This window comes from Myotis daubentonii, chromosome 4 (genome assembly GCF_963259705.1).
Source record: "Myotis daubentonii chromosome 4, mMyoDau2.1, whole genome shotgun sequence".
NCBI classification, from domain to species: Eukaryota; Metazoa; Chordata; class Mammalia; order Chiroptera; family Vespertilionidae; genus Myotis; species Myotis daubentonii.
In genome coordinates, this window is record NC_081843.1 from 32,690,067 (window position 1) to 32,711,940 (window position 21,874).

Genomic DNA, 21,874 nt, shown 5'->3' on the forward strand with positions numbered 1-21,874 from the left:
GCCCCCCCCACCCATCTGGCCAATTGGGGCTGGCCACGGGACCCCTATGGGTGCATGTGCACCAAGCCTCTAGCTACACATTCTGTAGTCTTACTCTTTATACCTGTTACTTTTTCTTTTCGATTTCCTTTAGCATACTGACATAGATCATTAAAATTTCTAATTATCTATGATGTTTCATTTTAGCTATAAAGGTGGGTTTTTAACAAATGTTTTCATTGATTTTTTTTTTTTTAAGAGAGAAAGGAAGGGAGAGAGAGAGACAAAAACATCGATGTGAGAGTGGCTGCCTCCTGCACACTCCCAACTGAGGATTGAGCATGACCTGGAATGGAACCACCCAACCAACAGAGCCACAGGGCCAGGGCTTACTCTGTATCTTTTACCGGCATACATTTGGAATTTGATCCTCACACTCAAAATGCTAGTAGTGTGTACCAGGCATTGTGAAAATCGAGTGTTACCAACAGTCACATCTGAGGACCACTACCTTAGAAGAAGACTGACATGGGAATACCGAAAGTTTTGGAGGAAAACATAAACGTCCTTATGTAGAAGAATGAACACATGACCACACAATATAACCACCACAATAAGAATATTAAATCTACATGTGGCAAAATACATATACCTTGGAAACATATACTGAAGGACTGATACATAAGAACATATACAAGTGGCCCAGGCGCCGAGCGGGGACAGCCTGTGTGGGCGCTGAGGGGGCCGGGCCCAGCCTCGCGCATGTTGCTGGGTAACGGTCCTGCTCCCCACAGTGGTGTACCCCGAGAGTCAGCCTTTGTGGGGGAGGCCGCGGTGTTTTGGAGGAAACCGGAAGCCCGTGCTGACCCCTGGCGACCTGTTTGGAACACAGGGGAGCTGGGGAATTCAAACTCAGAGGCCCTACCTAGCCTGACAGGCTTAGAGGCGCTCTATTAGATGAAGAAACAAGTTCTGTGGGACGAGAACAAGTAAATAAGGCCTATATGCATATCAAGAGGTTTGTACCAATAGAGCTAATTTAAAGAGCAAATTGGATGAAATGAACAGACAACTCTGAAATTTTGAAAGTACTGAATGAACATCTGCAGTCTAAAAAAGTAGAACTCCTCCAGCTAAGAACAGAGGTGGGAACTCAGCAGGTGATAAGGAATTTAAATCCACCTTCATCAAACTGGGAGGTGGAAAAGTTGAGTTATGACCTGAAGATCCATGACTTGGAACAAGAACTAGAACCGATGAAGAAAGAATTTAACAATCTCAGAATAGAACTACAAAATGCCAAACAAACGCATCCATCTCAGGAAGACAATCTGCAGAGCAGAGCTCTCCAAAGACTAAGCATTTGAAATGATGATATGCAAAATGTATACTGGGAGCTGAAGAGAGAAATGTCTAATTTACATCTGGGGACTCAAGTACAAGTTGAACTACTGAGAAAACTGAAAACCCCAACTGCGATCAAGAAAGCCTGCACTCCTGTAGGATTTATGGAAGACCTTGGGAAAGACAGCACAAAACTGCACTTGATGAATTTCACTGCAACATACAAAAGACACCCCCTCTATCACCAAATGGTAAAAGTCTTTGTCGTAAAGATTTTATCAGAGAAAGCAATTCTGCAATCATGGACAGATAACGAGAGACCCATTCCTCATGACTATTCAAACTTTCAGGAACACTACTCGTATGACAGAAATTCCCTGGAAGATAATTCTTGAGTACTCCCAAGCCCTCCTAAATCAAGTGAAACAGCATTTAGGAAGACTAAAAATAAAACTTTACCTTTACCCATCCTGCCACCCCCGTTAACTTGGATTAACGTAATCAAAACTGCCTTTATAAGAATTAATTCTGAAGAGATCTGTGACTTGGTCATGAGGTTGCTGTCCTCCCACAAAGATACTCTTGAGAAATTATTTAATAAACTGAAAGCAGGTTTTGATTAAACTTTTGCAAAGTTCTTCAATGTACACATTTGCACATACTGTACTGTATTATATAGCTGATTTCCCAGTATACGAGAGCAACCCTCCAGCTTCACATTCTGGCTAAGAATCAGATATATACTACTAATAAATTAATAAACTTGAGGTGTTTCAAAAAGAAAAGAGAACATATACACAACAACATATACAGTATGATACCATTTGTATCAAGCTTAAAAACAGAAATTATACATATAATGGATATAGATAGATAGATAAATACTCCTCTGGGGATATATACACAGTAAAAGTGTAAAATCATTATGAGGAAGGACGACCATCATTTCAAGACAATAGCTAACTCAGGAGGAACAGGGGAGAAAGTGGGAATCCGGAGAGCTCAAAGAAGGGTGTCAATTACATTTTTGGCATGTTACGTCATGTGGGAATGGGGACAAGAAAATATTAAGATTCAGTAAACCTGAGCAAATGTACATTTTGCTTGTAGATTTTAAACATTTCATTTTAAAAAGCATTTTAGAAATTATAATACAGCAATGCAAATAAATGAAGTATACCCAACAATATGTCTCACAAACTGTTTTACAAAAGAAGCCTAAAACAAAGAGTACATGCTGAAGGATTCTATTTACATGAAATACAAAACAGAAAAACTAATCTAGGCTGTTACAAGTCAGGACAAGGGTTGGTTGCCAGGAAAGTAGTCCAAGGGAAAGAACTTCTAAGATACACTTAAGAGGCATAAAGCACAAGTGACAAATCTGAAAGGAGAAACAGATAAACCCACAGAGACCATTTGACATTTTAATACTCTTGCAATTATAGGACAAGTAGACAGAAATATCAGTAAGGATACAGCAGATCCGTACCACTGTATCAACCAACCTTAACAAAGTTAAAATAACCAAAATTATACAAAGAATGTTCTCTAAACACAATGGAAATAAACTGAAAATTGGTAACAGAACCATATCTGAAAAGTCCACAAGTATAAGGAAATTAAACTACACACTTCTTTATAAATCACAGAACAAAGAGGAAATCACAAGAGAAAGTAGAAAATATTTTGAATTGAATGAAAATACAAATCAAAGTTTATGGGATAGTGCAAAAGTAATGCTTAAGAGGGAAGTTTATGGCATTAAATGCTTGTATTAGAAAAAAAATCTCAAATCAATGATTTAAGCTTCTATTTTAAGAAATAAAATAAAAACAGATAAAATTAGGGCAAGCAGAAAAAAAAAGAAACGTAAGAGCAAAAATCACAAAGTAAAAGCTGGGTCATTGAGGAAAAAAATTGTTTGAGAAAACTATAGACCTGGACCAATGGTCTCTAGAGATAGTTTTAATTGTCACAACTAGAAACTGCTACTGATACCTGGTGGTTAGAGATCACAGAGGCTACTAAACATCCTATGATACACAGCATACAACACATATCCACAACAATGAACGGTTTGATCTAAATATCAATATTGCCAAGCTTGACAAAACATGAGCTAGGCCTACCAAGGAAAAAAAAAAAAAAAGACACAAATTACAAAATTGGAAATGGGAGATCAGTGATAAACTTTACAAATATTAAAATAAAAAAGAAAACAAGACAAAGTAGACAAGTTCCTTAAAAGATACAATTTGTCAAATCAATCAAGAAGAAATTTTATAAACAGTCCTAAATTGATTAAAAGAAATTTAAAAATAACCAAGTAGGGTTTATTATCCAAGGAATACCTAGATGATTCAACATTTGAAAATTAATATCAATTACCATTTGAATAGTCTAAACAAGAAAAATTATTTAATCACCTCAGATACAATAAAGGACATTTACAAATACCCAGCATAAAAATTCTTCACAAACTGACACAGAGAACTTCCTGAAACTGATGAAGAGCATCAACAAAAAACCCACAGCTATTATACTGAAAGATTTCCTTATAAAACTGTGAACAAGGTAGGGATGTCTGCTCTCACTACTCCAATTCACCATAACACTAGATGACAGAGCCAGTACAATTAATATAAAAAAAAAAGAAAAGGAAAAATAACAATATCTACTAAGAAAATCCCTAAGATTTTACAAAAAGTTGCTAGAATAATAAGTGAATTTTACCTAAGTCACAAGATACAAGGTCAGCACATAAAAAAACCTGTTGTAATTCTATATATTAGCAATAAACAGTTGGAAGCTGAAATGTAAAAGAACAGTACCACTTAAGGCAACACAATAAACATTAACAACTTAGATATAAATCTAACAAAGTATGTACAAGATCTATATACTGAAAATAATGCAATGATAATGGAAATCAAGGAAGAGCTAAAATGATGATATATATGCCATGCTCATTAATTAGTCTATATTAACACACTGCGGATGGATCACAAGAATTCTTGTGTTTTCATATTACACAGTGTTTTACAAAGTATCATACTTTAAAAAGCTATCAGTTGTAGGAACCTGTAATAAATAACTATAAAATGCAATGGGTATTTAATTTTAAGGCATGCCTTTAATATTTATGCAAAATTTTTTTTTTATACTCGTTCAATAGAAACTTATCTGGCCACTGGGTAAAGCTAGCAATAAAACTACTAGCCCACATTAAGATATTCAAGCCAAGTTTGTCTATAGATTCAGCAAAATCATCATTAAGATCCCCAAAGGACTTTTTAACCAATCAACAAGCTGATTTTTAAAATTCATATGAAAAGGAGCTAAAATAGGCAAAATAATTTTTAAAAAGAACAAATTTGAAGGACTCTCACAGTCTAACTTCAAGACTTACTATAAGTTACAGTACTCAAGCCCAAACCGGTTTGGCTCAGTGGATAGAGCGTCGGCCTGCGGACTGAAGGGTCCCAGGTTCGATTCTGGTCAAGGGCATGTACCTTGGTTGCAGGCATATCCCCAGCGGGGATTGTGCAGGAGGCAGCTGATTGATGTTTCTCTCTCATCGATGTTTCTAACTCTCTATCCCTCTCCCTTCCTCTCTGTAAGAAAATCAATAAAATATATTTTAAAAAAAAAGTTACAGTACTCAATGTAATTTTTGCAAAAGGACAGACACAGAGATCAATGTAAGAGAATATACTCAAGAAACAGAGAGATGTAAAGGTAATGCAATGGAAAAGGGACAATTTTTTCAACAGATGATACTGGAAAACCTGAATATCCATAGGCATTAAGTGTCAGCTCAGTATCTTGAACACTATACAAAACCCAGGTCTAACTAATCACAGACCTAAGTGTAAAGCTATAAAAACATTTATGAAATATAGAAGAAAATCTCTGTGATGTTGGGTCAGGCCAAGATTTCTTGGCTATGATACTTAAGCACAATCCATACAAGGGGAAGAACATACATTAAAAATTTTTTAAGCATATTTTTATTAATTTCAGAGAGGAAGGGAGAGGGATAGAAACATCAGTGATGAGAGAATATCATCAATCAGCTGCCTCCTCCCACTGGGAATTGAGCCTGCAACCTGGGCATGTGCCCTGGCTGGGAATCGAATTGTGACGTCTTGGTTCATGGGTCAATGCTCAACCACTGAGCCATGGCAGCCAGACAGAAAATACATACATTTGACTTCAAATTAAACTATTTGCAAATCACACCACAAAGGACTTTTACTCAGAATATACAAAGATTGTCAATTCAATTATTGGGAAAAATATGCAAACTGTATCTCAGCTTGCTAAGTAAAAAACTAGTTGTCAAGCTCTCATCTTCTTCAATTGCACTTAAGATATCATTTCATATAATCTTTTACCGTCTCAAAATATCCGATTTCCAACCCTTTTCTCTTCTCCCCCTTCACTTGCTTTAATAGCTCTAAACACCGAAGAGCAGGGGCTTGGGTTTCACTGGCTCTGCTTTAAAAACATCATGGCTTTCTGTTCCATAAGCGAGGAGGGGACCGCAGAGGGCCCAGCCCACGGCGGGTGACTTTGGTTAAGTCCCTGGTCTTGCTGCATAGACGAGGCTGGAGTACGAGAAGACACGGAGGCACAGCTGCGAGGTTCCTGGCTGGTCCTACCCAAACCTGAGTGTGCTACCTCGTTCCACCACCAGGAGGCGACTGTTCCATCTGGCTTTTCTGCCTTTGGGGCTGCTGCTGCAGATGGAGGCGGTCTCCCCAGGCACCACCATAGCACAGAACGAGCTGGGCTCGACCTTCTGTGCCTCCTGGATACCGGCGGTGCCTGGGATAGCTGCGGTGCGGGAAGGCCACGTCACCGCTGGTCAGCAGCCCCAAGGGGCAGAAATCATTGACGAGGCGCTCGAAGTGCACGTCTTGGGTCCGCTTGCACAGGTAGTCGCTGAGCACCTTGTGCTTGCACCATGTTGGTGGGGCACCTCGTGCAGCTGTGCGTGTGGAAGGGCCGCAGCGCCAGCAGCCCCGTGCATCAGGCCCCGACGGGTTGCTGAGGATGCGGCGGAACACACCCAGAGCGCTCTCCACGCTGAAGGTGCTGGCATCTGAGATGAGAATCACCTCGAAGCAGGCACCCTACTGGGCCACAAACTGCAGCATGTCGCCCATGCCCGGGGAACGGGGGAGGGCTTAATAGACGGCACGCAGGTCCCGCAGTTGCATGCCCTGCTCACCCAGGTACTTGAAGACCCGCTGCATGTACTCATTGAAGCTCTTGCGGAAGGTGGCGCACAGGCCCTCCAGCAGCCTCTGGACCGGCGCGGCGCGCACTATCAAGTCGCCGCTGTTTTTGTCCACGATAGTCCCGTCAACATCGAAGGTCAGGAGGAAGCACGCAGCGTGCCCTGCACCGCCATCCCGCCATCCAATTCCCCGGAAGGACCATGTCAGAGGGTGGAGTTTGTGCCAGAGTCCGAAGCAAGCGAGCAGCAGAAGCAATGGAGCTTGGGGAGGTAGGAGCCTCCCACGCCAGACCCCGACATGCCCTAGACGGGCATCAGAGGCCAGCAACGGAAAATACCCAGTCATGGTTGGTACACCACCCCGAGCACTACCTGTAGGGACTGTTGGTCTCCAGCCCTCATCCAGAGCTCCTGTAGGGCAGTTTTGTGCAGAATGATCAAATCATTCCGTGTCGTCCCAAAGAGTTCCTCAAATAAAAGGGGCACAGGATCTCTGAGCTTCTCCAGCAGGGTGCGGCGCGGCGGCTGCAGAAGTCTGTCCCGGCTGAGTCTGAAGTGCAGAGTGGAGAGAGGGGCTCGCAGAGGTTTTCGGGCGCAGGATGAAGCCTGGGTGCTTACGGGAATTGGAGGGGACGTGGTATCTTATCCTCCCTCGGATTTCGGGGCTCCGGCTCATGGGTGCCTCCTGCCTGGAGGGGCCCTGGACGATGTGCTTCTGGGCCATCCCCTCCACCTGCTTTCCATCCCCTTGCCCGGGCCACCTGCCGTCCCTTCACATGCCCGGGAGCCAGTGCTGGAGGTGCTGGCTCTGCAGCTGCTGCAGCGCCCGGGTCCCCGCAGTCCGCGCACGTTACAAGCGGCTGTCCCTGACTTCCAACTCCTACTATTCAGTCATCATCACTCCCAATTTCAAAAGGGGACAAAAAAAAGCTTCTATAATCATGGGTGACATAATGGAAATGTTAAAAAGGCAGTAACGCCCGGCCAGAGTGGCTCAGTGGTTGAGTGATGAGGATTCCCGGTCAGGCCATATATCCGGGTTGTGGGCTTGATTCCCAGTATGGGGCATGTGGGAGGCGGCCAATCAATGACTCTCTCTCATTGATGTTCCTATCTCTCTTTCCCTCTCCCTTCCTCTCTGAAATCAATTTTTAAAAAAATATATCTTATTGATTTTTTACAGAGAGGAAGGGAGAGGGATAGTTAGAAACATCAATGAGAGGGAAACATCGATCACCTGCCTCCTGCACACTCCCCACTGGGGATGTGCCCGCAACCGAGGTACATGCCCTTGACCAGAATCGAACCCGGGACCCTTGAGTCCGCAGGCCGATGCTCTAGCCACTGAGCCAAACTGGTTAGGGCGAAATTGCCGGGAGCCAGTCCATGCTTGCTGTTTCAAGGGACCTGGCATATATGGCATACTGTTCTTAATATGTTTGCTCACCATCTTGGCACTATGTGTTTTAACCAAGGTCTCTGAGAAAGGTTGTTTCCCCAGGTAGGGATTTTCCCCTGAAGTTAGGGAGGGAATAAAACCTCTTAACTAAGTGCCAGGCGGGTAATTAATCACTTTAACTACGAACAATCATGCTTAAGCTACATAATCTTTACTCCCTGGAATGGAGATAAGAAACGCCCTAACCTTTGTAATAGAGATTGATAGGATTGAATCAACTGGTATAAATACAGATGTAACTAGACAGCAAGACACAGAACTTAGAAGTCAGAACCTCAGAAGACAGAACCAGGAGATGGAGGAGCTTCACTGGAGAGAACATGGCAAGGGATCCTGACTAGAACCTGGTAACTGAACCTGGCTGGAGAACCTAGCAAGAGAACATGGACACAGAACCTCTCTGGAGATCCAGACCAGAACTTGGCTGGAGATCCTGGCTGGAGATCCTGGCTAGGCTGCTGATCAACTGAACACTGTCTCCGTGTCCTTCCTTCTTCACCGACTCCGTCCACACCTTTGGGGACCCCTGGACCCGCTGGGGCTGGACCCCGGCACGAAATCAATTTGTTTTTTAAATGGCAATATCAAAAACAAAAATAAACCTATTTTAAAAATTAATCATAATCTGTGTAAAAAAAGGTGAATATAACAATATTAAATGTATGCAAATGTTATTAGGGTACCAACAACTGCTTAAAGGCTAAATATTTTCCAAAATTTTAACTTTTAATTAAAAATCCTCAAAATTATCTCAACCTTTCAACTATGCAATTCCAAATGTCACACAAAATGTTCAAAACTGACAGATAAAATTCACTATGAAATGGTTTAATATATATATCAGTTATTCATTCACATGATTACAAACCAGAATAAATTTATTCATAATATTTTCATGTTACAGAACTGATAAAGGCTAATCTTCTTCTTCTTTTTTTAATATAGTTTATTGATTTTAGAAAGGAAGGAGGAAGGAGAGATAGAAACATCCACAATGAGAGAGAATCATGGATCGGCTGCCTCCTGCAAGTCCCCCACTGGGGATCGAGCCCACAACCTGGGCATGTGCCCTTGACCAGAATCGAACCTGGGACCTTTCAGTTCGCAGGCCGACGCTCTCTCCATTGAGCCAAACTGGCTAGGGCAAGGCTTATCTTCTTAAATGAACTAAACCTATTAAGCAAATGCATATTAAAAACAAAATGAGGTTCCATAAGACACTCACTAAAATGGCTAAAAAGAACAAGACTGACTGTATAAGTGTTGACAAAGATGTGGAGCAACTAGAACTCCCATACACTGGGGAAGGAAATGTTAATGCTATATGCTCTCTGTAAAGTAGTTTGGCAATTTCTTAAAAAGTTGAATACCTACCATATGTCCCAGCTATTCCATTTTTAGGAATCTACTCAAGAGAAATGAAGGCATATTCCACACAAAAATTTACACACAAAAATCAACAGCAGCTTTATTTTTTAATAGCCCCAAACTGGAAATCAACCAAATGTCAATAAATAGAAAGGGATAAACAAATTGCCGTATAGCCATACAGTGGAATAACACTCAATAATAAAATAGAATTAGCTAGTGATATATGCAACATCATGGATGAATTTCAAAACAATTATGTGGGATGAAGGAATTCACAGAACCCTACCCCAAGAAATAGTACATACTTGATGATGATTCCATTTATATAAATTTCTTAAAAATGGAAACTAATTTAAAGTAATAGGAAACAGAGCAATGATTGGTTAGAGAGAACAGTGAATGACAATGGGACACAAGGAAACTTGGAGGTTAGGGACATTTCATTATCTTGATTGCAGTGAAGATAGCATGATAAGCATATATAAAAAAACTAATCAGATTTCACTCTTTAAATGTTTTGATGTACCTTATGCATCTATAAAAATGAAACTTATTATTAAATCTAGAAAATATTCTTCTAAACTAAAATCCATTGATGCATAAAAGAGAACTCCATTGTGAAATTATAACCTTTAATTCCTTCCTCATAATCCAGCAAAAGGTAACAAAATAAAAAACAGCTAAAATTTATTTGTCTTACCTTTTATAGATTTCTAAGATAATGATAGTTATTTTTATTGCACAAATAGAACTATTAAAGTTTCAGAAGACCATTTATGCCTTAAATAATGTTAGAAACTGGAGTTGAATTCTAAATTGTGCCACTTTTGTTCTTTTAAGAATATTAGCCCTGGCCAGTGTGCGCAATGGTTAGAGCATCGGCCAGTGCACCAAAGGGTTGCAGGTTGGCTCCTTGCTCCCAGTCCAGGCATGTGTGGAGGCAACCAGTCAATGTGTCTCTCTCTCTCTCTCTCCCCACTTTCCTCCCTCCCTTCCACTCTCTCTGAAAAGCAGTAAGAAAAAATATCCTCGCCCTAACCAGTTTGGCTCAGTGGATAGAGCGGCAGCCTGTGGACTCAAGGGTCCCAGGTTCGATTCCGGTCAGGGCATGTAACCTTGGCTGCGGGCACATCCCCAGTAGGGGGTGTGCAGGAGGCAGCTGATCGATGTTTCTCTCTCATCGATGTTCCTAACTCTCTATCCCCCTCCCTTCCTCTCTGTGAAAAATCAATATTAAAAAATATCCTCAGGTGAGGATTAACAACAACAACAACAACATATTTATATGTATATATATATATGCATAATATATATATTAATTTAATGGCTACTTTACATTTCCTCTATAATTGTTTAAGTTTATTATATTGCCCTGTTTTTAAAATCTGTTTTATTCTAGTGCTAAATTACAAGTATACATGCCAATCAAGGAATAATAAATAAAAAGCATCTCAAGAACTCAGGCAACTGATAAATTTAAATTTTCACCACTAATAACTTTTGGAAAGAAAAACTATTAGATAGTATTACCTTGAATGTTATATTGATAGTAATCGGGATCTTCTGATTCTTCCTTTACTGTCACAGCTGCCATTTCCAAAGAAATACCTGTTAAAGCAAATAAAATCACACAATTACAGTGGGGCCCTGACTTACAGAGTTTAATTCGTTCCAAGACCGAGCTCGTTAAGGAGTTCGTTAAGGAGCTCGTTAACTCAAATTACTCTGTCAACTCAATGCAAAAAATCAGCGGAGAGACAGCTGGTATCTCACAAAACTCATTAGTCGGGACACTCGTAAGTCAAGTGCCCCACTGTATACTTCAGGGCACTCAGCTAAATGGTGCAGGGAAATCTATTCTGCCCTCCTAATAATGCGTATAACACATATATAATTTTAAAACTTTGAAAGGACAAAAGTATGCTAGGTAGCAGGGGAGGCGGGGGAGAGGTGTGAATCACCTAAAACCCAACCAACCTAGACAAAGTTTTAGCCACTATCCATATTCTGGGATTATTTACTGCCAGATTTTTTCTCTGACAGTGCTTACCTTTGGATTTAAAGAACATTAATCACACTCTATATTCATTCACTATTAAAAATACTTTGCCAGCCACTGGAAATTACTCATAAACATTAGTTTTAAAAACTCAATGTTTCAGAGTAAAGGTGGCATAATTTTTACCCATATTATAATGAGATACACTAATGTTTTTTTCCTCCTAAAAAATCCCTTTGTTAACTGGTACAAAGCACACTTTTCTGCATAATCCTTTGCCCACAATCAGGACAGATAATTTGAAGTGGACCTTTGCAGCCAGTTGTAAACGAGTGCATAGTATACAATTCCACGCATAAACAGGTCAGAATTAGAGAAAAGAAATCTTTGTGATTAAAACTCAAGTAATGTCAATTATACCTCAGTAAAGCTGAAGAAAAAATAAACTAAAATGCACAAAACTCTGGCTAAAAAAATACTCAAGCAAGTGGCTGACTTTGGGAAAAGAGTAATGAGAGGGGGAAGGAGAGGGACTTCTTGGGGTGTTATTAATGTTCAGTATGGTCATGGGAGTGTTAGATTACAGAGGTGTGTTTACTTTTTATTTAAACTTTTATTTCAATTTAAAGTTTTTTTTGTGTGTTTTAAAAATATATTTTATTGATTTTTTACAGAGAGGAAGGGAGATTGATAGAGGGTTAGAAACAGTGATGAGAGAAAAACATTGATCAGCTGCCTCCTGCACACCCCCTACTGGGAATGTGCCCGCAACCAAGGCACATGCCCTTGATCAGAATCAAACCTGGGACCCTTCAGTCCGCAGGCCGACGCTCTAACCACTGAGCCAAACTGATTAGGGCCAATTTAAAGTTTTAAGAAAGAAAAGGATTCTTAACAAATTCCTTAATAAATTCTTATTAAGCATGTATTCCTCATATATTAGGTAAGGCAAAAGTTTAAAGTTGTTCGTATGAAAAATAATACAATGATAATAAATAACACAAGAATAAACTATTTCAAGTACTCACAATTGTAAACCTACTTTTGCCCTGCCATGTGCTGTTCAAAAATAGGGTAAACAAGGTAAATAAAATAAAAAGCACAAAGTGGGCCTGGCTGGTGTAGCTCAGGGATTGAGCATCAACCTATGAACCAGGAGGTCACAGTTCAATTCCCGGTCAGGGCACATGCCGGGATATGGGCTTGATCCCCAGTGTGGGGTGTGCAGGAGGCAGCCAATCAATAATTCTCTCATCATTGATATTTCTATCTCTTTCTCCCCACTTCCTTCCTCTCTGAAATAAAAAAAAATATTTTTAAATATATTTTTATTGATATGAAATCAATAAAAATATTGATTTTATATTTTATAAAATCACCAGGGGGTGGTGCAGAACAAAGGAAGGCCCCAGCCAGCAGCCAGCAGCCGGGGGAAGGCAGGTCCTGGCCAGCAGCCAGAAGGCCCCAATTTGGCCCTGATCGCCGGCCAGGCCTAGGGAGCCTACCCATGCAAGAATTTCGTGCACGGGGTCTCTAGTATTGTAATAATTAGGTCTGTTGTCAGGAGGGTTCTAGACCTATTTATGGGAAGGATCACTTCATGAGGTATGTAAATGTCTAACCACTATGCTATACACGTGAACTAATATAATGTTGAATGTCAATTGTAATTGAAAAAAATGTTTAATAAAAACAAATAAGTATCCCTTGCTAAGCAGTCTAACAGGGCTAGACTACAGGAGCTTTCAAGAAAGAAAGATTTCATCATATGATTGCATATGCGGGAGTAGATAATACTCTCAAAGAGCTTTAAGAAATGAACAAGGAGAGATTAAAAATGGCGGCAGAGTAAGTGAATGCGGCATGGACACACTCCCAGGACCAAAAAGGAATTACAAGTAAAATACAGAAAAACTTCCTAAATAATCAACGAAAGACTCGCTGGAGAGAACTCTGATAACCAAGATGGGAAGTGGACACCGCATAAAGATTGGATGGGTGAAAGTATGAGAGGGCTGTCCAGGCACCTGCAGATGGCAGCTGATGTTCCAGAGAGATAGCTGTGGGGGGTTGCCACTGAGGACTCTGGGATCTAATCCCCAAGCTAAGCCGCCCAGCAGAGGCACCAGAACTGAGAAGGGTACCCACATAACATACGGCTGGGAAAAGCAGTGGGGTTGCTATCTGACAGGGAGAGATGGCTGGAAGGCATCCTCTTAAAGTGCCAGCACACAAAATTCCCTGTGAAGCCACTCACCTTGTGCTCCGGCAGAGGGAGGGCAGAGTGCACTGGAGCTGTGTGAGCAGAAGCCAGGACTAGGGGCCCTGGGGTAAGAGCTCAGAAGGCAGACACCCTGGCTTCCTGTGCAGAGGTCATCTTTCTCACACAGACATTTGCTACACAGGTGGCTTTGCCTGGGGTGAAGACCGCTGACCCACCATATTGGAAAATACCTTGCCCCACGGTAAAAAAAAGTTTCTGAGGCCCAATAAGAGACTGAGAATAACAATTAGCGTCCAGGCAGAAGCAACTGCCCCACCCTGTAGAAAAAATTCGAAGTACCTCTGTGGATGATTGCCGCAATTCAAGAGGGAATCCTATCAGTCTGTAGACCAGCGGTTCTCAACCTGTGGGTCGCGACCCCTTTGTGGGTCGAATGACCCTTTCACAGGGGTCGCCTTAGACCAGTAATGGCGAACCTATGACACGTGTGTCAGAGGTGACATGTGAACTCATTTTTTTGATTGATTTTTCTCTGTTAAATGGCATTTAAATATATAAAATAAATATCAAAAATATAAATCTTTGTTTTACTATGGTTGCAAATATCAAAAAATTTCTATATGTGACACGGCACCAGAGTTAAGTTAGGGTTTTTCAAAATGCTGACACGCCGAGCTCAAAAAGTTCACCATCACTGCCTTAGACCATCAGAAAACACATATATAATTACATATTGTTTTTGTGATTAATCACTATGCTTTAATTATGTTCAATTTGTAACAATGAAATTGGGGGTCACTACAACATGAGGAACTGTATTAAAGGGTCGCAGCATTAGGAAGGTTGAGAACCACTGCGTAGACCAGCCGTGGGCAAACTACGGCCCGCGGGCCGGATCTGGCCCGTTTGAAATGAATAAAACTATTGAAAAAAAAGACCGTACCCTTTTATGTAATGATGTTTATTTTGAATTTATATTAGTTCACACAAACACTCCATCCATGCTTTTGTTCCGGCCCTCCTGTCCAGTTTAAGAACCCATTGTGGCCCTCGAGTCAAAAAGTTTGCCCACCCCTGGCGTAGACAGAGGCGATCTCTGGAGGTATTGAGTCTTTGCCTAATCTAATTAGACAGAAACAGTGTTTGCCACTGTCTGCACCAGAGACTGAGAGGCATAGCAGATCTACCTAATACACAGTCACAAACCCAAACAGGCAGCCAAATGAGGAGACATAGAAACAACACCCAAATGAAAGAACAAGAGAATTTTCCAGAAGAGATAAATGAAATGGAGATAAGAAATTGATCTGTGCCCTAGCTGGTTTGACTCAGTTGAAAGAGCATGACTCAGTGGACAGAGCATTGGCGTACGGCTGAAGAATCCTGGGTTTGATTCTAGTCAAGGGCACATGATGGGTTGCAGGCTTGAACTCCAGTAGGGGCATGCAGGAGGCAACCAATCAACGATTCTCTCTCATCATTGATGTTTCTATCTTTCCCTCTCCCTTCCTCTCTGAAATCAATAAAATATATTTAATAAAAAAGATTTATCTGATATAAAGTTCAGAATAATGATGGTAAAGATGCTCAACAGCATGAGAAAAGATACAGTAACTATGAAAATAAATAAAGAATGGCACAGCACAAATAAAGGACAAATTGGAAGGAATACACAGATTAGGGGAAGTTGAGGATCAAATCAGTAAATTAGAAGACAGTGTTGAAAAAAAATCACTCAGAGAACCAAAAAGAAAAAACAATTAAAAAATAGAAGGACATCTTAAGGAAGCTTTGGGATGTTAAACTTAACAATATTCAAATAGCAGGTGTGTCAGAAGAGGCAGAAAGAGAGAAAGAGATAGAGAATGTGTTGAAGAAATAACGGCAGAAAGCTTCCCTAACCTGGTAAAGGAAAAAGTCACACAAGTTCAGGAGGCACAGAGAACCCCAAACAAAAAGAATCCAAACAGACCCATGCCCAGACACATCATAATTAAAATACCAACAATTAAAGACAAACAGAGACTCTTAAAGGCAGCAAAAGAAAAGCAAACTGTTACCTACAAAGGAGCTCCCATAAGGCTCACACCTGATTACTCATCAGAAACTGTACAGGCCAGAGGGAATAGCATGAAGTACTCAAGGTAATGGAAAGCAAGGATCTGAAACCAAGATTACCCTATCCAGCAAAGCTATCATTCAAAACAGAAGGTCAAATAAAGAGTTTCCCCAAAAAAGGATAAAGGTGTACATCACCACCAAATCAGCATTACAAGCAATGTTAAAGAGATTGCTGTAATGAGAAGAGAGAGAAAAACCTAGGCATACAGCATTAAAATGGCAACAAATAAGTACCGATCAATAATCATCTTAAATGTAAATGGATTAAATGCTCCAATCAAAAGACAGCATAGCTGAACAGATACAAAAACATGACCCAACTATATGCTGTCTACAAGAGTCCCACCTCAAAACATAAAACACACACAGGATAAAAGTGAAGGGATGGAAGAAAATTTTCCATGCAAATAGATAAAATTTTAAAAAAGCCAGAGTAGCAATACTCATATCCAACAAACGTATTTCAAAATAAAGGCCATGACAAGAGACAACAAAGGTTACTACAAAATACTAAAGGGATCGATCCAACAAGAGGATATAACCCTGATAAACATATATGCACCCAACATAGGAGTACCTAAATATATATATAAAAAACTTCTAGAGGACATTAAGGGAGAAATCGACAATACAGTCATAGTAGGATACTTTAACACCCCTCTGACTTCACTGGATAGATCTTCCAGACAAAAATTAACAAAGAAACAGTGACTCTAAAGGACACACTGGATCAGATGAATTCAATTGACATTTATAGAACATTTCACCTCAAAGCTGCAGAATATACATTCTTTTCAAGTATGCATGGATCATTCAAAAGATAGACCACAAATTAGGACACAAAACAAATCTCTACAAGTTCAAAAAGATTGAAATCATATCAAGCATCTTCTTAGATCAGAGTGGGATGAAATTAGAAATCAACTATAGTGAAAACACCCAAAAACATTGAAACACATGGAGGCTAAATAGCATGTTATTAAACAATGAATGGGTTACCAACGGGATCAAGAAAGAAATAAAAAACTTCCTGGAAACAAACGAAAATGAACACACAACAACCCAAAATCTCTGGGACACAGCAAAAGCAGTCCTGAGAGGTAAGAGAGAAACTGAAGTTATAGGCTGAAAAAATATACATGTAAATGTATGTAAACACATACATACACAGATTCCCTAGCTTTGTCTTGTCCACTTAGAAGCAGTGACATCCCAATTGCAACAGCACATCCAGCACCAAGATACTGATTCCTTAATACCACTGTCCTCAAAAAGAAATTGGGGCTTCTTATGAAACAGATGAAAGAGAAAGAATAAGATAAACCCTGACCACCCTGTTTTCAAAGAAATTAAAAATGAAAAGTTCTATACAACTGATGGTGATATTTTCAAATGACATAAAGATCAGGAATGGACACAGAGGACATCCTGAAGTGGCTCCCAATAGCCAGAATAAGGATTATTTGCAAATCAAAATAAATAATAATGATAATGGGTTGGAATGCATTGAATAAAATAGAAAAATATGGCCCTGGCTGATGTGGCTCAGTTTGTTGAGAATCGTCCCGTAGCTGGTTCCATTCCTGGTCAAGGCAAATACCTGGGCTGGAGGCTTGATCCCCACTAAGGGGTGTGTAGGTAGCAGCCAATGATGTATCACCACCAAACCAATATTACATGAAATGTTGAAGGGTATTCTTTAAGAAGAGGAGGAGAAGAAAGGAGGAGGAGATAAGAGGAGGAGGAGGGGGAGGAAGAAAGGGAGAAGAAGATCAAATATATGAACAATAAAATGGCAATAAATACATAACTATCAACAATTGTATTTAAAAATCAAAATAAATGAACAAAGAATCTAATGAACAAAAGGAACTGATGAGCCCTGACCAGTTTGGCTCAGTGGCTAGAGCGTCGGCCTGTGGACTGAAAAGTCCCAGGTTCGATTCCGGTCAAGGGCATGTACCATGGTTGCAGGCACATCTCCAGTAGGGGGTGTGCAGGAGGCACCTGATCGATGTTTCTCTCTCATGGATGTTTCTCTATCCCTCTCCCTTCCTCTCTGTAAAAAAATCAATAAAATATATTTTTTAAAAAAAAGGAACTGATGAATAAAATTGAACCAGAGGCATGGAAACATGGAACAGACTGACAAATCTCAGAGGGAAGGAGGGCAAGAGGGAAGGGGGAGGAGGGAAGGGGAGGTGAGAGAGATTAACAAAAGATCTTACATGCATGTATGCATTACCTCTGGACACAGACAATAAAGTGGTGAAGGCCTGGGGCAGGGCGGGAACCAGGCAGAGGGGGGGGGGGGGGGTATTAGCAGGGAGGGTGGGACATCTGTAATACTCTCAACAATGATTTAAAAATAGATATTCCTTTAATAAGGAAATACTGTAAATATCCATTTTTCTTTGCCAATCAGAGGCTAATTGTAAAATACATACAAATAGAGTCCCAGTGCACAAATCTGTGCATGGGTGGGTTCCCTTGGCTTGGCTGGTGATCAGGAACGATTGGAGGGGCTGGCCGGCCAGGGGGAGGGACCGTGGGAGGTTGGCCAGAGGGCGGGGGGGCGGGGGGGGGGGACTGCAGGAGGTTGGCTGGCCAGGGGGAGGGACCGAGGGAGTTTGGCCAGCCAGGGGGAGGGACTGTGGAAGGTTGGCCACTCACGGGAGGTTGGCTGTGGCAGCTCACTGACCACCAGGGGCAGCTCCTGTGTTGAGCCTCTGCCCTCTGGTGGTCAGTGCACGTCATACCAACCAGTCAACTGGTCATTCAGTCGCTTAGGCTTTCAAATATATAGACTAGAAACCTGGTGTATGAATTTGTACATGGGAGGGGTTCAGCTGACTGGCCCTGATGGGGGCCCAACAGGCGGGGGGCAGGGACCGCAGAAGTTGGATGGCCGGCCCCACCCCCAATCGGGGAGTTGGGGGCCGGACTGGCTGGTGGGGGGGTGGGGGGTGATCAGGGCCCAGATCAGGCTGGTTGGCTGCCACAGTACACGTCATAGCCAACGGTTGTTCTGCCATTCCGGTCACTGGGTTTATATATATATAGATGATCTTTTAAAATTATGTATTATTTTTAAAAGATGAAATTGCTTTCATTCTGAGTTTTATCATAAAAGCAGGATAAGAAAAAATTGTAAAAATAAAATTTATAATCAAGTTAGGAAGAGCTATGTCCTCTTTAAATAAGCAAAAACACTTGTGCCCTAGAAATGGAACATTGCAAGAAAGCAAACATTAAGTAAAATTTCACAGTTCACACTCAGATCTGAAAGTACTTAAACAGTAAAAATCATTTTAACTATAACCCTGCCGATGTGGCTCACACACCGAAGGATTATGGGTTCCTGGTCAAGAGCACGTACCTGGGTATCCCTACCCCGGCAGGGAGCATGCAGGATGCAACCAATCAATGTGTCTCTCTCACATCCATGCTTGTTTCTCTCTCTCTCTACCCCACCCTGCCACCACCCACCCTTCCAGTCTCTAAAAATCAATGGAAAAAATATCCTTGGGTGAGAATTAACAAAAAAATTTCAAAAACAACATTTAAACTATATAGTAAAAGTGGGAAAAGGAAAGAAGGATTAAAAGTAAACAGTATAATAATGATATCCTCATTTTCCCTATATTCATAGGCAACAAAACCAAACTTTAAACTACATAAAATACAATGTGGTATTGTCATAAAAATAAGTACTAGAGTTCAAGGGAATAGAAATGAAAGCAAATGTAGCTAACTGATCTTTGACAAAGCACAGGCAATCACAGAAGAAAGGAAATCTTTTCAATAAATGGTGCTGAGCCCTAGCTGGTTTGGCTCAGTTGGTAGAGCGTTGGCCTGTGGACTGAAGGGTCCCAGGTTCGATTCCGGTCAAGGGCACATGCCCAGGTCGTGGGCTCGATCCCCATTAGGGGGTGTGCAGGACGCAGCCGTTCAATGATTCTCATCATTGATGTTTCTCTCTCTCCCTCTCCCTTGCTCTCTGAAATCAATAAAAATATATTTTAAAAAATAAATGGTGCTGAGAAAACAGTACACACACACACACACACACACACACACACACACACACACGGAAAACTAGGTTGCACCAAAATTTTAAACCTTTAGGCTTCAAAGGAAACCATTGACCCCCCCCCCCCAAAAAAAAGGCAAGAAAACAAACAATCCAATTTAAAAATAGATATGGCCTTTGGGAGATCATGATGTGTCAAAGTAGGTTCATCAATGTGCACAAATTTACCATTCCGAGGTGGGCTGCTAATACCAGGGGAGGCAGAGCATGTGTGGAGGTAGAAAGTATAGCCGGTTTGGCTCATTGGACAGAGCATCAGCCTGCAGACTGAAGGGTCCTGAGTTTGATTCCGGCCAACGGCACATGCCCAGGTTTTGAGCTCGGGCATGTAGGAGGCAGCCGATCAATGATTTTCATCATTGATGTTTCTATCTCTCTCTCCCTCTCCCTTCCTCTCTGAAATCAACAAAAAAATATATAAATAAAGTATATAGGAACACTCTGTACTTTCTATCCAATTTTACTGTGAAACTAAAACGGCACTAAAAATAAAATGTCTATTTAAAAGCAAAAAAAGAAAAGAAAGAAAAACCCACTAGGACAACTATAATAAAAAAAGACAGAGAACAACAAGTGCTAACCAAGATATGGAGAAACTGAAACCCTCATACACTGCTGCTAAGAACATAAAAAAAGGGTGCAGCCACTTGGTAAAACAGTTTGTCAATAGCTCAAATTAAGAATAGAATTACCATAAAACAGCAATTCATTCCTAGGTATCTACCCAAGAGAAATGAAGATATATTTCCATACAAAGACACATATGTGGATGTACATAGCAGTGGTAGTCAAAACAACCCAAAAGTGGAAACAACTCAGATGTCTACCAAACAGTCCAAGGATTCTAAAAAGGTAGAATATCCATACAATGGAATAACGTTCAGGTCTGAACTACTTAAACACACTACAACATGTTTTAAAGATGAGCCTCAAAACACGATACAGAGTAAAAGAAGCAAAATGTGCCCTAGCTGGTTTGGTTCAGTGGATAGAGCAACGGCCTGTGGACTGAATGGTCCCAGGTTTGATTCAGGTCAAGGGCACATGCCCAGGGTGCAGGCTCGATCCCTAGTAGGGGGAGTGCAGTAGGCAGCCGATCAATGATTCTCTCTCATCATTGATGTTTCTATCTCTCTCTCCCTCTCTGAAATCAATAAAAATATTTTTTTAAAAAGAAGCAAAATGTAAAAAATAATGTGTTATTTGATTTCACCTGTATTAAATGTCTATAATAGTGGTGGGTATAGGGAGTGACTGAAAATTGGAACTAGGTTTCTAGAAGCAGTGATGGAAATGTTCTAAAAGTAGATTGTAGTGAACATTACAAAACTTTGTATACTTACACAACATCATTGAATTATATACTTAAGATAGGTAAATTCTATGGCATATAAATTATATCTCAATAAAGCTATCCAACAAAACCTATATGAAATAACATTATAAACATAACATTTAAAAATAAGGAATCAAATAACAAAACAAAGATTAGACTTAAAAGTTTCCTTGCTAAGTAGAAAATGGGTGTGCAAAGAGAAAAGGAGAATAAGAGAGTATTATATTGAGTTTTGTAAAAAGGACAATAGAATTAGCTGACATTTTACACTATTATTCCTCTATAACTGGGAAAAAACTATTAATAAATTTTGTCTACAAATGTGTAATTAGCAACAAATTACTAGTTACTATTTATCAAACACGTTATCTTTTAAGGTTTTGTATCATATGATAACAAATGTCACCACTGAAATAAATTTGTCTACTTCTCATCAAAACAGTAAGTAATGAGTCAAAATATAACCTACTAAATTGAAGGCTTTCTTACTTAAATTTCATAATTATTTTTAAAAGCAGTAGTACAGCCTTGGTTGGTTTGGCTCACTGGATAGAGTGTCAGCCTGTGGACTGAAGGGACCCGGGTTCAATTCCAGTCAAGGACACATGCCTGGGTTGCAAGCTTCATCCCCAGTGGGGGGCATGCAGGAGGCAGCCAATCAATGATTCTCTCTCATCATTGATGTTTCTATCTCTCTCTC

The 21,874-nt window shown here is 40.6% G+C and overlaps 1 protein-coding gene and 1 pseudogene across 8 annotated transcripts in view; both read right to left on the bottom strand.

Annotated features, from left to right (window-relative positions):
- The window catches only part of GTF2I (general transcription factor IIi), a 128,226-nt gene that overhangs the window by 55,619 nt on the left and 50,733 nt on the right, over nucleotides 1–21,874 (bottom strand). For all 8 annotated transcript variants that reach the window (XM_059693424.1, XM_059693423.1, XM_059693428.1 and 5 more), the window contains one exon: nucleotides 10,932–11,009. In XM_059693424.1, the coding sequence (XP_059549407.1) occupies nucleotides 10,932–11,009 (78 nt within the window). The remainder of the gene's footprint in view (nucleotides 1–10,931; nucleotides 11,010–21,874) is intronic.
- LOC132233174 (phosphoethanolamine/phosphocholine phosphatase-like) lies at nucleotides 4,982–7,013 on the bottom strand (annotated as a pseudogene).